This window comes from Sinocyclocheilus rhinocerous, unplaced genomic scaffold (genome assembly GCF_001515625.1).
Source record: "Sinocyclocheilus rhinocerous isolate Xijiao unplaced genomic scaffold, SAMN03320098_v1.1 scaffold295, whole genome shotgun sequence".
Lineage (NCBI taxonomy): Eukaryota > Metazoa > Chordata > Actinopteri > Cypriniformes > Cyprinidae > Sinocyclocheilus > Sinocyclocheilus rhinocerous.
The window spans coordinates 334,770-352,383 of record NW_015647035.1 but is presented as its reverse complement, the minus strand read 5'-3'; the positions used below and the strand labels follow the sequence as shown (position 1 = coordinate 352,383).

General features: G+C 36.2%; 1 protein-coding gene and 1 long non-coding RNA gene across 2 annotated transcripts in view; one reads left to right on the top strand and one right to left on the bottom strand.

Moving 5' to 3' along the window:
* The first annotated feature begins 2,587 nt into the window (after nucleotides 1–2,587).
* Nucleotides 2,588–13,898, top strand: LOC107708412 (uncharacterized). The gene is made up of 3 exons (XR_001636356.1): nucleotides 2,588–2,661; nucleotides 11,457–11,462; nucleotides 13,888–13,898. It is a non-coding gene; the product is annotated as an uncharacterized LOC107708412 (long non-coding RNA).
* The window catches only part of LOC107708411 (uncharacterized), a 28,651-nt gene continuing 13,691 nt past the window's right edge, over nucleotides 2,655–17,614 (bottom strand). The window contains exons 3-8 of the mRNA XM_016512626.1: nucleotides 13,913–14,077; nucleotides 9,652–9,820; nucleotides 8,854–8,981; nucleotides 7,388–7,509; nucleotides 4,931–5,034; nucleotides 2,655–3,695 (exon numbers count right to left, since the gene is read on the bottom strand). Of these exons, the coding sequence (XP_016368112.1) occupies nucleotides 4,941–5,034; nucleotides 7,388–7,509; nucleotides 8,854–8,981; nucleotides 9,652–9,820; nucleotides 13,913–14,077 (678 nt within the window). The 3' untranslated portion in view covers nucleotides 2,655–3,695; nucleotides 4,931–4,940. The remainder of the gene's footprint in view (nucleotides 3,696–4,930; nucleotides 5,035–7,387; nucleotides 7,510–8,853; nucleotides 8,982–9,651; nucleotides 9,821–13,912; nucleotides 14,078–17,614) is intronic.

Below are 17,614 nucleotides of genomic sequence, written 5' to 3'. Positions count from 1 at the left end.
GCTGGAACCAAATAAACATAATGAGGACAGGAACAGGAAGACCAAAAATGGGCATAAGAGGGAGGGAAACACAAGGCACAGGAACACAAGACTGACACCATCCAACATGTAGATGATTTTGTTTGTTCATGGGAACAGCAACTTGCTCACCAATGGATCCTCTGCAATGAATGGGTGCCGTCAGAATGAGAGTCCAAACAGCTGATAAAAACATCACAATATTCCACAAGACTCCAGTCCATCAGTTATCGTCTTGTGATGTAAAAAGCTCCGTGTTTATGAGAAACAAATCCATTATTAAGGTGTTTTAACTTAAAACCGCTTCTGGCCAAAATACGCGTCCATAATCCATAATAACGCAGTGAAAAAGTCCCTCCCCTGTTGTTGTCTCATATCAAAATCCACAAACATGTTTGTACGGGATTGGACTTACTTTTGGACTTTCTTTTGGAGTACTTAAAGTACACTTTCATCACTGTTTCTTACCACACTTAAGTACACTTTTTAAAGTGCGCTTTGTCAAATTAAAAGTTTTACTTTTAAGTACATTTTAAATCATGTTTTTTGGCATGCTCTTTTGTCATACTTTCTGTCAACTTTTGTCATGCTTTAAAGAAGTGCATGTATTTTTATGTATTATTCAATATTACATTTCAAGTTAATATATTTTAAATGTACAAATGTGCTCTGTATTAAGAAATACACTCAAAAAAATGAACGCATATGCTGGTGTTGTCTCACTGGAGCACTGGAGTGTTCCTGTAAATCATCAATCACTGGCACACATCCAACTATATATATTTCACAGAGTTGTTGGTCTGTTTCTGGCCTGTGGTATCTGTAGAAGCAGAGGGTGGGCCTCTATGACATATTTTATGACTCCATTGTGTTGGAGTTGCTGGAATGTGTGTAGCTACAGTACACCGGCCCTCCTGATCCTCTGAGGGTATAAAACGAGTTCATATTTCTCCAGTGTTCAACAAGCCACTCAGCTCGCATAGAATGCTCCATAGACATCTGTACTTCTGTTAATAATTCAATTAAATGTGCTATCATACTATTGTTACTGCAATTTGTTCTATCCCTGGTTAGAAATTAAAAACGTAGGGTTATGAAAACGTGGCATTAGTAATATGGTCTAGCTCATGCATTACCGTTGCCTAGCAGGCAGAGGCACTGATATCAAGTGTGCTCAGCTTTGCCATGCTGATAAACAGCTTGACTCTCAAGTGTTTAGATTTTATAATACATTTTATGAGTTTGGAGTACACCTATAAAGTCTATGACTCCTTAAGTCCCACATGTGCTAAAAATGTACATCTATTGTTCACATTTATAATCACATGTAAACCATTTATTTAAAGCTGTTCTGTTTGTGCAGCAACTTCTTGAACTCTGTGTTAAGTGAGAGAAACCTGATATACTTCATGCTGAGGGTAATGCTTATATTTGCTGTCATTCTGTCAACTCCCAATGACCTCATTAGATTTTATAATACATTTTATGAGTTTGGAGTACACCTATAAAGTCTATGACTCCTTAAGTCCCACATGTGCTAAAAATGTACATCTATTGTTCACATTTATAATCACATGTAAACCATTTATTTAAAGCTGTTCTGTTTGTGCAGCAACTTCTTGAACTCTGTGTTAAGTGAGAGAAACCTGAGATACTTCATGCTGAGGGTAATGCATATATATTTTCTGTCATTCTGTCAACTCCCAATGACCTCGTGACCTGGACTCATGTTTTCTCACTTGATCCTTTAGATACTTATCCTATAGACTAAATATTAACTATCATGCACTGAAAGGTGTCCTTACATTATGCTGTAAGTCGATTTACATTTTTATCTTTTGTGAATTGTATCTCGACATGAATTTGACAAAATATTACCTTTTTTAGTTCAAAATCTATGGAGCCCCCGAGGGAACATGGTGATTAAAAAAAATACTGAGATGGAAGGAAAAATCATATTTCAATGCTTTTGAGTTCTCTTGCAAAAGTATTGCGTCCCCCCGAGAAACTTTGCGATCACTAGCAAAACTAATGGGAAGGAAAAACTACATTTCAGTTTCTTGGGAGAACAGTTCATGAATCAGTACATGATGAAAGACACATTCAAACCATCCGATGTTATTTAGAAATATCATATTTATTAAAAATACATTTGAATAACAATGCAATATGCATATTGAATTATTCCGTCCATTTGGTCCATTACAGCACAAGATAAGTGCAAAATCTCTTTGTCTTGTCTTCTGTCCCTAACAGACAAAAAAATCTGCCATACTTCAGCTCTCATTCATTTTTACACACGGTTTAACGCCATTACTCAGTACAGTGACTATGAAACGATAAGTCAAGCGTACATCAAAAGACAGTGCTGGAAGCTACTTTGTGTTTTAATACACTTTCCTGGCCAGAACAATATTGTGTTACAGAAGTTTAATTAGAAAACTGATGTTCCATCTTTCACACGGAAGGCTGCAAGTGGTCTGCAAAAACAGACTTTATCTAGACATCAGTATTTTAGTACCTCACTCACTCAGCTGTCAACAAAGACAGTTAAACACTTGACAAATGCCACGGTGCTCACTTTCTGAGCTTAACTTAATGTTGTCCAGGAGATCTGACTGTTTTCACTGTGGATTAACTGTAGTGTTTATTAGTAATAGCCTGAATTAAACACCTTATTAATTCAAAAGGGTCAATTCATAACTTTTTTTTTTATTTGCGCGTTCTCCCTGAGGTCCACTTATAAGTTTAGTAAAGTGTTATGACCATTTTATACTGCCTTTTATTCATAACAGCGTTTATGACTTTGGGCTGATATTTGGCAGGCACGTAGGACATTTTTTAATTCATATTTAAGGATGATATTTCAGGTTCACACTCTGGGCATTGCTTAACTTTTAGGGAAAAGAAAGGTCACACACATTATATAACATCAGACAGGTGAGCTGCGAACAGAACTGCCATAAGTCATTTACATGTTATCATAAGCCCCATCATCACAGTGATATATATGTCTGTAGATAGAGGAATTCAGACGTGGGAGCGCCTCTTATACACTCTCATATGCACATACGATCCATGCTTCATGGATACATGCATATTTGTTCTGTCTGTATATACACACTTACACATGGCAGTTCTTATAATAGTGGTACAAAATGATCTATATAAAGTTACAGCATGCATGTTCAACATTTGTTATCATTTGGATGTATTTCAAGTATTTTACAAATAGGACAGTGTCTGGTAAATTGTCCTGGCAGAAATTTACATTAGACTATACATAAGGATTTACTGTAATTCCCTTTGTCTGATCACATTCTGTAAATCATTTTTCCATGTATATATCGTCTTTAATAGTACCTCATTAGCTGACAAATCTAATGAGTGCTTTATCTGAATTAATGACATTTATAGGAATGTCATGACACACAAACAAGCTCCATCAACAGGTCAACTTAACACTTTCATCAACATATAAACATCTCTCTTAGTATTATATACACATGACACCAACTTTTTTCTATCGTTATTCAAATCCCGTTCATTGTTTTATTGTGAATTTCTCTCCCATCTTGTTCCTCAGTCTGGAAAAACCATCTGCAAATTGCAAAAACCACCACTTTGTCCTTTGCTTTTTGGAAAAGCTGCCCCATCGCAGTCCATCTACTCAATGTCTGATGAGAAAACAAAAGCCGAAAGAGTTAACATACTGCTCATTCACTGTGTGCATGATATCAGTTGTACTGAAACAACACTGCTGAGAGATAGAGCCATACTGTCCAAACAGTGCTAAAATAACAACTGACCTGGAACACAAACCCTGGACATCAGTGGGGACCAAGCACTGAATGCTTTGTTGTTTCTGTTTTATATCGTTTCTGTTCTGACCTCTTCATATCCTTCCATTGGAGTCAATGACGACCCATATATAACCCTATATGGTAAGACGTTATGAAATTTGGCTCACCGATTAAAGGTGTCTGAATAGCACCTTGAGCAGCTTAGGGGGTTCCAACTTGGATCTTTAGGTTCCTTTTGGTAACTTTTAATCACTACTCTTTAATCACTACAAAAGAGGAAACTCTTCTGACCAAGTCAAAAACCAGTATCTAAAGAATTATCCAACTTATTTTTTTTTTCAGTAGCAGATCATTAAAGTCAACAATGCCATCTACAAACAGGGAACGATGCTATATCTCAGAAATTCTTTGGACTACTGGTGGGAATTTTCAAATTCTGTCATTATTAATAAGACTTTTGTTCATCTTCGGAACACAAATCAAAATGTTTTTAATATTCTCTCATCAAACCATTTAGGTTTGTTCTCACGCGCCAAGCAAACACCCTTGAGCTTCTGTTTACCATATTTGATGTGCTCTTATATGTGCATAGATCAATGTTTATATGTGAATAAAAGCCTAATTTACATCTGTTCATAATATAAAGCGATTGTCTAACCTCAGAAGACTTGGATTACACTGCTTGATTTATATGGATTACTTTTACCATCTCTTTTTGTACTTTCTGATGCATGGCCTTCAAAAGTGGACAAAAATTATGACAGAATTTAAAAAATATCTTCATTTGTGTTCTGAAGATGGTATAGTCTTATGGGTTTGGAATGCCAGGCGGGTAGGAAAATTCAGAATTTTCATTTTTGGGTGAAATATTCCTTAGGTTAAATCATAATTTTTTTTAATAATTGCCATTAAAATTTTAATGAAATGTACATGATATCACTTTTCTCTAAATTTGCTGCTGGCATCTTACAAAAGTGACTTTTGCAGTGCATTCAGGATATTTTTGGTTCATTTACTTAACTAGTCAAGCATGCAATTATTCAAATATAAGTCTTCATTTCTATAGTTAATGCACTAGGAAGTGGCAGAAGATGTATTTTTCGGCCTACCTGTTTAATACTACTGTGGCCACAGATAGTCCAGTTTCTGATGGCCCAGAGCGATCATGGAGTTTCTGTTTGTCCTGGGCCGTTCTGCTGACATCAAATCTGGGCTGTGAGGAAGACAGACACCATTTTAGCAATCTTAGTAGCAGTGAACAAATGTATAGTGTAATTTAGGTGTGGATTTCAAGCATGCTTTCTGTATCATGCTAAATATTGGGGCACTACTTTAAAAAAAAAAGTTAAACATGTATTACATAACCTTTTCCAGATATCACCAATGAGAATGTTAATGCCCCATTAAGTTTGGCTGAACTAATGGAAGACAGTGTGACGTAATTTTTCAAATTGCACTGCACTTACGTAACAAGCTGATTATTACGGTATAAGAAAACAGAGACACGGAGCAAATACTGTCTCTTAAAGTTCAGCATATTGTATGAATCACCGATCCGTATGGATATATTCTTCAGAAAAGATCTGCTCTCAGGAGGAGAGCGCGTTCAGCATAGCTCCCATATCTCATCTAATGAGTGAAATACATGGGGAATTCGCTTACTCCCACCAGCATACCTCCGACCTGACACTGCAGCCCTGAACTATTCATCTGAGTCTGTGCCAACATGTGTGTAGGATCACAGCTCACTGGTAGAACAGGTTGAGGTTCAAGTTGTTTTTTATTGAGAGAAAAGACATTTTTCAAGAGTCTGTCCCTAAAATGCTCTTCCCTATCTCACAGATGAAGTATCTGTTATTAGTTCAGAAAGAATGTGGAGCTGATGTTGCAGTTCACTCAGCAAACCTGGAACTAGTCTCTAGCCCTTTCTAGCCTTTTCAACCAAACAGAATAAACAACTGAACAGTGTCATAGTATAAACTGATGTACTGTGAAAAAGTGTAGTATAGCTGTTCTAACATCAAGTAGTGACGTCCACAAAACCCATGATATGGGCTTTCTTATTTTGTTGTTATTAACTAGAACTATAAAAATTCATTTACGTTACTTAAAATTCAGTTTAAACAATTAAACGTAAATTAGAAATGTTGTCTTGCCAACTAAATGGAATAAAATAAGTTGAAGTAGTAAAATGACTAAAACTAAAACTGAAAAAAAAAAATAAACTGGCAATATTTTACAATAATGGCTAATTTGCTAAAAATGTGTTAATGCATTAACTAACATTGAGCAAAATGATATGCAGCAGTTATTAACCTTTATTAATGTCAGTTAATAATAATGTTCATGTTCATAGTGCATTAACTAATGTTAACATAAAACTTTTGATCTTAAAAAATGTATTAGTAAATGCTGAGATGAACATTAGCTACAATTAATAAATGCTGTAGAAGTATTGTTTATTGTTAGTTCTTTTTAACTAACGTAGTTAATTAATGTTTAACAAAATGACACCATATTGTAAAGTGTTACCAATACATTAAAGCTAATGGGGGGGGCAATAAAAATGATAAAAGAAGATAACAAACTAAAAATGTGTTAATGCATTAACTAACATTGAGCAAAATGATATGCAGCAGTTATTAACCTTTATTAATGTCAGTTAATAATAATGTTCATGTTCATAGTGCATTAACTAATGTTAACATAAAACTTTTGATCTTAAAAAATGTATTAGTAAATGCTGAGATGAACATTAGCTACAATTAATAAATGCTGTAGAAGTATTGTTTATTGTTAGTTCTTTTTAACTAACATAGTTAATTAATGTTTAACAAAATGACACCATATTGTAAAGTGTTACCAATACATTAAAGCTAATGGGGGGGGTAATAAAAATGATAAAAGAACATAACAAAATTACTAATTACTAAAACTTAAACTAAAATATATAATATATATATAAAATAAAATATTCCAAAATTAATAAATACTAATAGTATATGAAAAATCCTAAAATTATATTGGACTGAATGAGATCCAATACCTAATCGGTGTTCTGCTTTCTGCTCATTCATACAATGCGGTGCTAGTCACCGACAACCACATGAGCCCAGTGCTGAGGTATTTAAGAGGAGGCAGCGCACAGGCGAGATTAGGACGCCCAGCAGTTTAGCGTTACAGCGTGCGGTTGTGATGAGAGTCTTATCTTGCATCACATGGACACATAGTGGGTCATAACATCAAAAGAACGAAGCCATTAGTAGTACTTGTGTTAGTGATATGGCTTCCCAGAAGTTACTGTATAGTGCTCCCATGGGAACAACACAACTCTAGGGCAGTGTGCTGAAGCTTCAAAACATTTCCATTCTGATTCATTTTTAATATCGAAACTAATCGTCTGTGAAATAATATGTCGATTTGACTTTTAAAAATAATAAATAAATATTCTACTTATTTATAAAATAACATTCAGTGAGCCTTCAGAGGAAGATCAAATCTGACTGTTGTTTTGAGTGCTAATGATCTGAAACTCCTGAATGATTATGAAAAGATGGATGGAGTACCGGTAAAGCTGTGGACATGATCTCTTCAGGGAGCCTGAAGACAGTCCCAGCCGGCTCTGGTTCCTCAGTTTGGTCTTCTTCACCAGTTCCTTCACTCTTCCCCATGTATAGTTCTCACTCAACTGCGACACACAAAGTTACTCTGTCAAAACTCGCGCGCACACACACACACACACACACACACACACGATGTGCAAAACTCCGCATTTGAACAGTCAATAGCAAATACTTAAACTAATAACAAAACAGTAGCTGAATATTCGTTTGTGTTCTACTGAAGAAACAAAGTCACCTACATCTTGGATGCCCTGGGGGTAAGCAGATAAACATCAAATTTTCATTTTTGGGTGAACTATCCCTTTAATGTGCGCTGCTTTAATTGATGCACACACACACACTTACGTGGCACTCGCACAGAAACACAGTGAGAGGGAGAGAGGCCGGAGATTGCAGATCACGCTGTGCACACACAGAAACTTATTGTCGGTGCTGCCCCACGACTTTTATTAATAAAATAGCATAGATACTAGATCGCTACATTATCTTCCTCAGCAAGGATGTAAAATCAAAGTAAACAGCTTCCTTATTTGTAGAGAGAGACGCACAGATGCAGGTAATTCACACACACAACTGTCATCTCTCTCTCGATCAATAATTCATTCAAATAAATGCTATAATTCATTCAAATAAATGTAGTCGCACTATTTAATCTCTGTATCTGATTTAAAGTGGGCAGAATGCTAGAGCTAACAAGCCGTAACCGACTAAACTGACGAAAATTACCGTAATTTTTTACCCTTCCGGTTAAATATTGCGCTGCTAACATCATAAACAGCTTTAAGTTGTCAATGTTGGCAAATGACCATGGAATAAGCGGGATAATCAACGGCTTGCCGTGCATTAAAGGATTTTAAATGCACTTCGCGGAGGCCTTACATATATATATATACAAAACAGACTTTGTACTTTGGTCTATTAACATTGTGCCAGTTAATGAATATATACCTTATATGCACTGTAAATTAAAGTTCAATCTGTAAAATTTGAATGTTGCTACCATATTTTTAAGTTCTGGCAACCACAGCTGATGTTTGTATACCACTAATAGTGCGATACACATGAAAGCCATTCATAATACCAGTGGACTTTAGTCAATGCATTTTTATTATTTTCTATTATTATTATTTATGCAAAGTTTGGAGTTTCATTGTCCAGTGGAATGTTTTGTCAGCAGTAATTAATAATAATGTGACTAACCGTTTCAACAGGCTCTACTTCCATCCCTGACAGCTTCATTTTCATTTTCATTTGACTCAACTACCACAATCTAGAATAATATAATAAGTAAACGGATGCATGAGAGAGAGAGGCTTGACCAAACACTGGCTATAATCTGGCTTCCCCTGAGTGTTGAAAGATGAGTGTTTGTCAGATTGAGTCAGTGAGTTGATATTTGACTGACTCACCCGTCTGTGCGGAGCAGAGAGGACCTCAGCGCTGTCACTCAGGTACTTTGCCTCTCCCTCTGTGTAGCTCCTCCGATTCAGACCCCTCCTCCAAACAGGAAGAGCAGGTTGGCAGCCCATGTCACCCTCTGTCCAAGATCCAAAGTTTGATTATCATGAAAACATGCTATTATGAGGAAATAACTATGTGTGATCTATGACTAAACTCTAGACCCCCTGAAGGGTGTGTGCACACACTAAAAAATAAATTAGCTCTGTTTTCCAGCCCACCAAAAATCCCTGGAATATGTTTGTTCTCTCTATATGGAATTCCAGAAATTCCACCTATCGCTAACATATTCATTTCCCATTTCTCCAGAGACTAATGTTTGGTTGCCCACCTACCTGATGGAACATGAGATGGAAGAAAAGCAACCAGGATAAACATGTCTAAGTGCTACGTGTTTGTACAGGGGACACTCAAGAGGTTAATCTATCTATCTATCTATCTATCTATCTATCTGTCTGTCTGTCTGTCTGTCTGTCTGTCTTATATAATTTTCCAACTTGAAAACATTTTTGAACTTTCAGGCATGGCTTTTTCAAACCAACATTCAAAGTTTGTCTTGAACTTGAATTCATTTTCTGGTTTAATTATGTGTTTATATAATTCATTCTGTTATCAGATTACTATTTAGGCACAGATAAGCCTGCTCCATGCCTTACAAACATTAGTCTTTTTCAATAGTAGGTCTAGCCAGTGTAAACACATTAATCTTAGCCCTCAGTGTATGACCGCAGGTGTGTTTGCACACTGACCTCTCATGGCTGCCCTGAGGGGGATACGTGTGACCTCAGGGATTGTGCTGAGGTCAGACAGTGTGCTGCTTGATGCCGTCAGGCTGTAGTGGTCACTGCGAAAGTGTCTCTTGAGCTCTTGGAAGGCCAAGTTGGCTGCTCCACAGCTACAGTGCTGCATAAAAAAGTCCTGAAAAAGAGAGTTGGAATTGAGAGTTTGTCTCATAAAACTGAGGCAATTTTATTTATTCACTTTATTATTGATCTGTTTTATGAAGGTATGCACAGATAGGCCTACATTGTAAAATTACACATGGATTTGTAAAGCTTTATGTTTTGTATAGATGAAATGCTCCAAAAAGTTAAGTGTGGTCATTTGGGAAAGAAGAACACTTAAAATAGTTCACTTTATGAAATCTAAATTCAATTTGTGGATATTCACACCCATGGGTCAAGGATGATAGCACATACTTGGCCCATAGAATAGACAAATGGTTCAGATTTATGCAAGTGAAAAATTACTGAAGCCCTCAAACACATGCATTCAGTGACAAAAACTATTTGAATAAAATTTATTTCACACTAGTTTTTAAATATTTTTGGGACGCCTTGCTACTTCATAAATGTTTATTGAAAAATAGGGTACATTTCTAATCCCACGTTATCTGATCCTTTCTTTATCTTACATGAAATAATACATCTAGCTGTGATATAAAGTATAACTGTATAAACATATCAGTCATACTTTATTTAGACATTAAAATAGCTAATAAGAAAGAAAAAAAGAGATACGATTAAAATGGCTTCCTCACACATTCCATGCACAGAGCTATAAAAACTATAAAGCAGATAGCAGCTCAGATAATTTGGTCATAAATGAATTTGATGAGAATGGCTGAGTTCATATTGAGAAGCAAGGGTCTTCATTTGCTCACTATTTAATTCTATTGTTGTCTAGAAGAAACAATTCAAATAATAAAGACATCTCGCTTGTGATTTTTCATTCCTATGGGGAACATTTAACTCTCAACAGTTGCAATCATGAGACAAAATCAAAATGACCCTGAATTGCTTTTCCAGTGGGAAATGTCTTTATCTGGGACACTATTTTAAGCATTTTCCTCATGTATCACACATCATCACTTGGACCACCTAAACAGCTGAAATCTGCTAGTGTCATTTCCACCAATTATTCTTATTGTTGTTACACATTTGCCTCCCAACCAAATGTAGTAGATATGACTTATATTTTGAATACTGTGTACTAAAATGCATAAGAGCCTTTTATTTTTAGAGAAAAAAAACAAACAAACAAACACAAGATCCATTTCTCAACCTCTGAAAATAACATGGCGGTGTTTCTAGTCAGTCAGAGTGGTAAGACGCTTCCCAAATCTCTGTTTATCCAAGATTATCCTCTTAGTTCCATCACATTAGTATTTGCATGGTAAACGCTATCTGACCGATGAGGTAATGATGCCATGGCAGATGTTTGTTGAGGATTTTATGTTGTTGTTGCAACTCAGAGCAGATCTGAACACCAATTCCTTGGAAAGTATCTCTGCATCATAAAGAGTCTTGATGTATTTGAAAAGAAAGCACATGGACTGAAGATAAAAGAATTTGCTTTAAATGTCCCATAAACCAAAACACCAGATGCTTCAATATGCTGTACTGTGATGGAGCATATCAGTTCTTCAGATCGGTCATGGCTGATAACGGAGGAGATCCAGGTGTAGAACTAACAAGAGAGACAGAGGACACTACAATGGTGGTAATTGCATATTGTCTGAGTTCTGAATGCTTTTTATGAGTACAGATGAAAGCATGCTGTGAGGGTTTGGGGGCGGGTGGGTAAAACAGCCAGGGAGGAGACTGGTGAGACAGCTTGGTCCATTATAGTGGAGACTGGGGCACGTTTCAGGAGTTCCCCTGCCTTTTGATGTGTGTAACAGCATGTTGCTGCCTGTTGCTTTTTCTCCAAAGACACACACACACAGCCCATAGAATCTAAGACCCAGGGAGTTCAAGAAGGGTGGTCTGCAGACTATTCATGTGTTTCACAATTTTTCTGTTTTTGGAATTATAAAGAATAAAGGATTCAACATTCTGGATCCACTGATCTTTTTTTATTAATTTTTTTGGCTCCTTAATGAACTGAGTGATTCAAAGAGATAATTCAGTTTAAGACTTTATCAGCCTGACGAGATTTTATCTACCTGAACTCATAAGAAAACAAAGCTATTTTAAAAGTACAAAAATTTATGATTTGTATGAAAACTTTGTATGAAGCTCCCCGAGAGGTAGAAAGCAGACGGTACAGAAACCTACAAATTCATATGAATCTGGAACAAAACAAAATGGTAATGCACTGTCGTGAGACTGTGTTGGATCTTTTAGTCTTTTTGACCAATTCATTTTAAAAATCTGGTTCATAAGAGTCATTCATTCATGAATCACTCTACACTGGTCATGCTGTATATTTGCTGTGTGTGTCCAGTGGGAACAACACAATATAAAGTTGTCTTGTCCATTTATTGTCTTTACTGTCATGATTGCATAGAATTGAATGTTGGGAGAATCATTCACTTCCAGTATTTTAAATGAATGGAATCAGTTCTTATTCAGAACCTAAATCTAAGGCAAACATATAAGCATGTTTGGAACCTTTTTAAAATGTTATCCTTTCTTTTGCCTCTCTTTCTCTTTTGCTTTCTTTGATGACTTTGAAGTGCAGGCCCCCACTGAGCTCACTCACTGTGACCGTGGAAGACTTTTCCGGCCCCAGGGCCCGAACTGACAGAGCCAGTTTAGAGATGACCATGAACAAAACTGTTCTCATTCAACAGCACAGCATCCAGAGGTCAGGAAGATGTCTACACAATATAATGTCACAGCCTTTAGTCAGTATGTAAAGGACTAGAGCGGTGGGAAAACTGGGGTAGAAGACAGGCAACGGGGAGGCTACATTACATAAAATATAGGTTCCAAAAATTACGTAAGAAATAAAGGTTCCAAAAAGGAGTTTTTGCAGTAATGCCATAAAGAACCATTTTGGGGTTCCAAAGAACCTTTCATTGAGCATTTCTTAAAAGAACAATTTTTTCATACTGAATTTATATGATAATACTTAACTTTAACTAAATAAATAAATGTTACAAATAAATTTGGGTGCATTTGCAGTGGGTTTCCACTTTCCTAGTCTGTATCCACTTTCAACAAAGACAAGTTCCCTTCCTGGTCATTTTGGAACTATGTTACTAATTTTGGAGAGGTACAAATCCACAGGGAAAAACAAAGACCGACATGTTAGAAAAACACCCATGACTTCACAAAACATTGTAAAAGGTGTTGATATTTTTCCTGTGGTTTTGGGCTGATAACATTCAAGCCAGATGCACCATCTTGTACTGAGATGGGAAAACAAACACTTAGTGCTGAGTTCAGATTTTTATGGGTTACACATTGTTAACTCAATTGAATTTGAACAACTTTATGATTTACCAGAATTCCTTCTCATTTTGCCATTTTGCAGTAAATACCTGCTAAATGACATAATCCTTTCTGATTACCATTTTAAAACATTTTTAGTTTAAACAAAATGATTTCATGCCTGAGTGAGCTTCTCTCAATGACCCATCAAAAAAAGACACAGGAAAAGACTTTTGTCCTGAATAATGTCAACATGGGACATAAAAACATATGAAATCCATGTGAGGAGACATCACGTTCTTTGAAACGAATACCCCTTACGGGTCGAAAAGGGCTGGACCCAGCAGCACTATTTGTTAAATACGCTTTTATCCATCTTGAAAACCCCTTAAACCCCATTCAACCCAGCTGGATTTATACTGACACAGTATGAACCAATAATCCCTTGCCCTAGGCGTCAATATGGGGTTTAACCCACAACAAATCATAATTCCAAGACATCGTCTTTCAGACCCAGATCTACAGCAGTGCCTTAAATCAATTTCAGATTGAGAATTACGGTGTGTTTCCAAAACCTCATCTATACATTTTTATTCTGGACCAAGTATATGAATCAGGTAAGCCAGGGCTACCTGCTCCTGGAGGGCCAATGCTCTGCAGAGTTTAGGTGTAACATGCCCAAACACACTTGACTTAAAATTTTCTAATACTCCTGAAGACCTTGATTAGCTGGTTCAGGTGTGTTTGAATAAGACTGGAGCTAAACTCTGCAGGATAGTAGCCCTCAGGAATAGGATTGGACACCCTTGAGGTAAGCTCATAAAGAACAATGCTGGCAGGTGATTGATACCTCTTTAGTCTTGATCACTCTGCCTTCCTTCTGCAGGCCACAGATCTGTTTCTGTAGTCGAAGGTTGTGTTTCTGTAGCTGTCCGATCTTCTCTATGAGTTGGCAGATGTGCTCTAGGTACCCCAGCCCAGAGCCCAGTGAGTTGGACTGATTGGCTTGGTTCACCTGGTTGTCAAGACAAAACAGAGACAAAATCATTTAAGTACAACCAGAAATGGGGGCTGTAAACATTCACGCTGGATACTAGGACTGTACCCTTGGGGAAAGCACCCCCCACCGCCCCTCTCTGGACAATAGGTAGGTTGTAAATAAAGGGATTACCAGAGATGTTTATGTACACCATAGGGGGTTAAGCAACTTTTGTGAAACAAGTCAACAAGAACAGTGTGAACTGCATCCTATTGTTTGAAAGCCAATGGCTTATTTGACGTGCTAATAAGCACAAAGCAATGGTTCCTACAGTAACTGATAAAGATCATTCCAGGAGCATGACTGCATTTGTTCAGGTGGACCAGAGGTTCTCAAACTCATGACGGAAACACCATGATCACCACCCATTATTTAACACTACAAATATATTTACCATCACTGTGGAATTCTTAATGGGATTTATTACAGCTCTGGAAACACATTAGATGTCTAAATACAGTTTGCCAACTACTCTGCTGCCTTTCATTAAACAATCTGACGCATTCCAGGAGACCAGATTGACTGTTCATCATTCATATATTTCAACCAAGACTGACATCATTATGTAATAAATTTGGTTTTGGTGAAACCAAACCCCAAAATTCCAATGCAGTCTTGTATGTTTGGACCCCACTTTTTCATCTGAAATTAAAGGTAAGTAGTTTGAAGGTGTGAATAACCGGTGGGAAATGTGTTAGGTGCTATTGTTTATTTGTTGAATCATCCTTCCATCTTTGGTTGCAAAGCTGCAGATGCTCACGTTTTTCAAAAAATTCAAAGGAAATTTTGAACAAATATTTACACAATCATCAACATTACAAAAAGTGTCCCAACAAAAGCAGGATGTGAGTTCAGGGCTTGGGCTTTTTCCATCCGAAAGCTTTTCCGTGCCACTTGCGTCCAATCTAGTCCCAAAGCCCAGCATTAATGGAAATGCAGGGGCTAAACAATAGAGGACATGACGGAGAGATGAAATACTAGGAGCTGACATCACTCGCAGAGTGTGAGATCCTCGGCAGGTCACGCTTCTGCTCACTTGACCGTGAACTTTTCTCATGCTTCTCTAGTAACCTTGCACTTCCATCAAACTTCCATTATTGCTTTAAATGGGTCATATAATAAGTTTCTTTATTATTTATTTTTTTCCTGATGTCCAGCTTAACTTGCACAAAAAATGATATAAGGGCTTTGTTAAATATAAAGTCAGCCACTAGTGTCTAACATTGGAATTCTTCATATGCTGAGTGAGGAAAGTTATAGTACACTATAAGAAAAAACAATCTGTAGAAAAATGGAAAAGGTACTGGATTTGACCAAAAATGGCATATACTTTCTTTACTTCTGTCAATGCAAATGTTAAAAAACTACTGTGTAAGCTATGCTTGTCCGGCAAGAAACCCAACTGAGGCTCTTTCAGACTTAGACTTGTTTAGATCACGTGAATGAATTGCAGTCTTTCTTTTATTTGTAGTATTGGAAGCCAGACAGGTGACACATAACCTGGTGTTCTCTCATAAAGCGACAACCAGCACTGATGCTTGATTTGGGGTGGCGAGAGGAAAGTAACTTTGCCAGGCCTTTATGAATGCAGAAACATGACAGATCTTATCTGCTTCCCTTGCCCAGGATCCCCAGTGACCTGGGATAAGGGAAGACACAAAGGTTTGGGAAAGCCCCACTCCCTTCCTCCTCCTCCTCCTTCTCTTCTCAATGCGAAAGAATCTGCATTTCTCACGTACGCTTCTGCACAAACATAGAAACAAAGCGGAGGATGTTGCCCTATACGAAAAAAAAAAATCTTTGAGATAATTTTCTATAAAGCTGTTAACACTTAAGCGTGACATTGTGCTTTAATTGATGGTGTGGGTGGATTGTAGCTCTCTCTGCTGTGAGGATGTGGTTTTTTAACTGCACACTGAAGATCAAAACAAACTGAGAAAACAACTGTGGATATGCCTCTGGGTTGGATTGCAAGAACAATATTTTTCTAATTACATAAACTCTCTATTACGAAATATGAGGGAAGATATCATAAACCCATTTAGGCGTGTCTGAGAAAATAATCCTTTATTATTTGAAATATTTCACTGGGTCTGTTAAAGCAGCACTAAGCGTGACTCCAGTGGAGAGGAATGAGGAACCATATGTGGGGTGTATTCAAAGATATGGGAAAAGGTGTTTTATAAGTTTTTTATAGTCTTTAATGTTGACGAACATTAAAAATGGTGCGTTCAACATACGCTTTTAATGCATTTTCAATATATTTATGGCTGTATGTACGCATGTACTTAAAAATGATTTATAATTCATCTGAAAATTTAATGAGTTTTGAGAACTTTTTTTTTTTGAACAATGAATCATTTGTGGTGACACAAATGATTCATTGAATCAATCCAGTGAATCAACATTTTGAATAATTGCTGATTCTTGGAAATCAACAATTGTAAGATTTGTCCTAATGCTCTCAAGGGTTTACTTTTGATTTTGAGGAAACTTAATGGACAAAAAAGTGCATTAAAATTACTGCAATGTTCACAATGTTTTTATATCACCAGCAAAATCCTCACAAATGTATTATGAATATTCTATATATCACTATCATTGCTGTGTTATTTTAGTATCGCTAATATATTTATGTAGAATTTATTAATATTGTGAATTAGTGTTTATTTTTATATTTTCCATTTTCATTTTATTTTTAGTTACAATTTTATTTGTTTTGTTGGTTTTTGTCATTTTTATTAGTTTTGTTTTTTATTCAGTTATAGTTTTTGTAATTTTTGTCCTTAGAAATATTTCTTTGACAAATAATTGAAATAAAATATGTTTAAAAATAAGCTTAAAAAAACGAACCTTTTTATTCTTTTTTACATATTTGAATTTATATATATATATATATAAAACAATACAAAACATATAATTCCTTTAGATTCAGTCGACGATTGCAAGTTCAAAGGGGTTATGAACTGCAACCATGACATGTTTCGGCATCTGCTGAAAATGTGTGGTGTGCAAAGTGTGTTAGTGCTACCACTGGACTGGATTGGGTAGCAGCTGTGGAGACATTAGCCATATTTTATTGTTCAGTCAGTTTACTTTGTCTGATGAAGAAAAAAATCTGACTGAAAAAAAAAGTCCTGTTGACAGAAAACTTTTCATCCCTGCCTATGTGAAAAAGATGTGTGCTTAATTGCATTGAATGTGCACTTGCAGTGTACATCAGATCTTAAAAGTATATTTTAAATATTAAAAATATTTTTAATATTATGTGTGCTTAAATACACACTTTCATGACGGTTTCTTAACACATTTAAGTACTTTTAAAAAGTGTGCTTTATAATAATGCCAAATTAAAAGTATTACTTTAAAGTAAATCATTGTTTTAATAATCTTCTGTCATGTTTTAAAGTGCATTTATTTAGATTGTTGACTAACATACTAAAGTACATGGAAATTGTAGTGTATTATTCAATTTAACTTTTTTAATATATTTTAAATGCATTGATTTGCAAC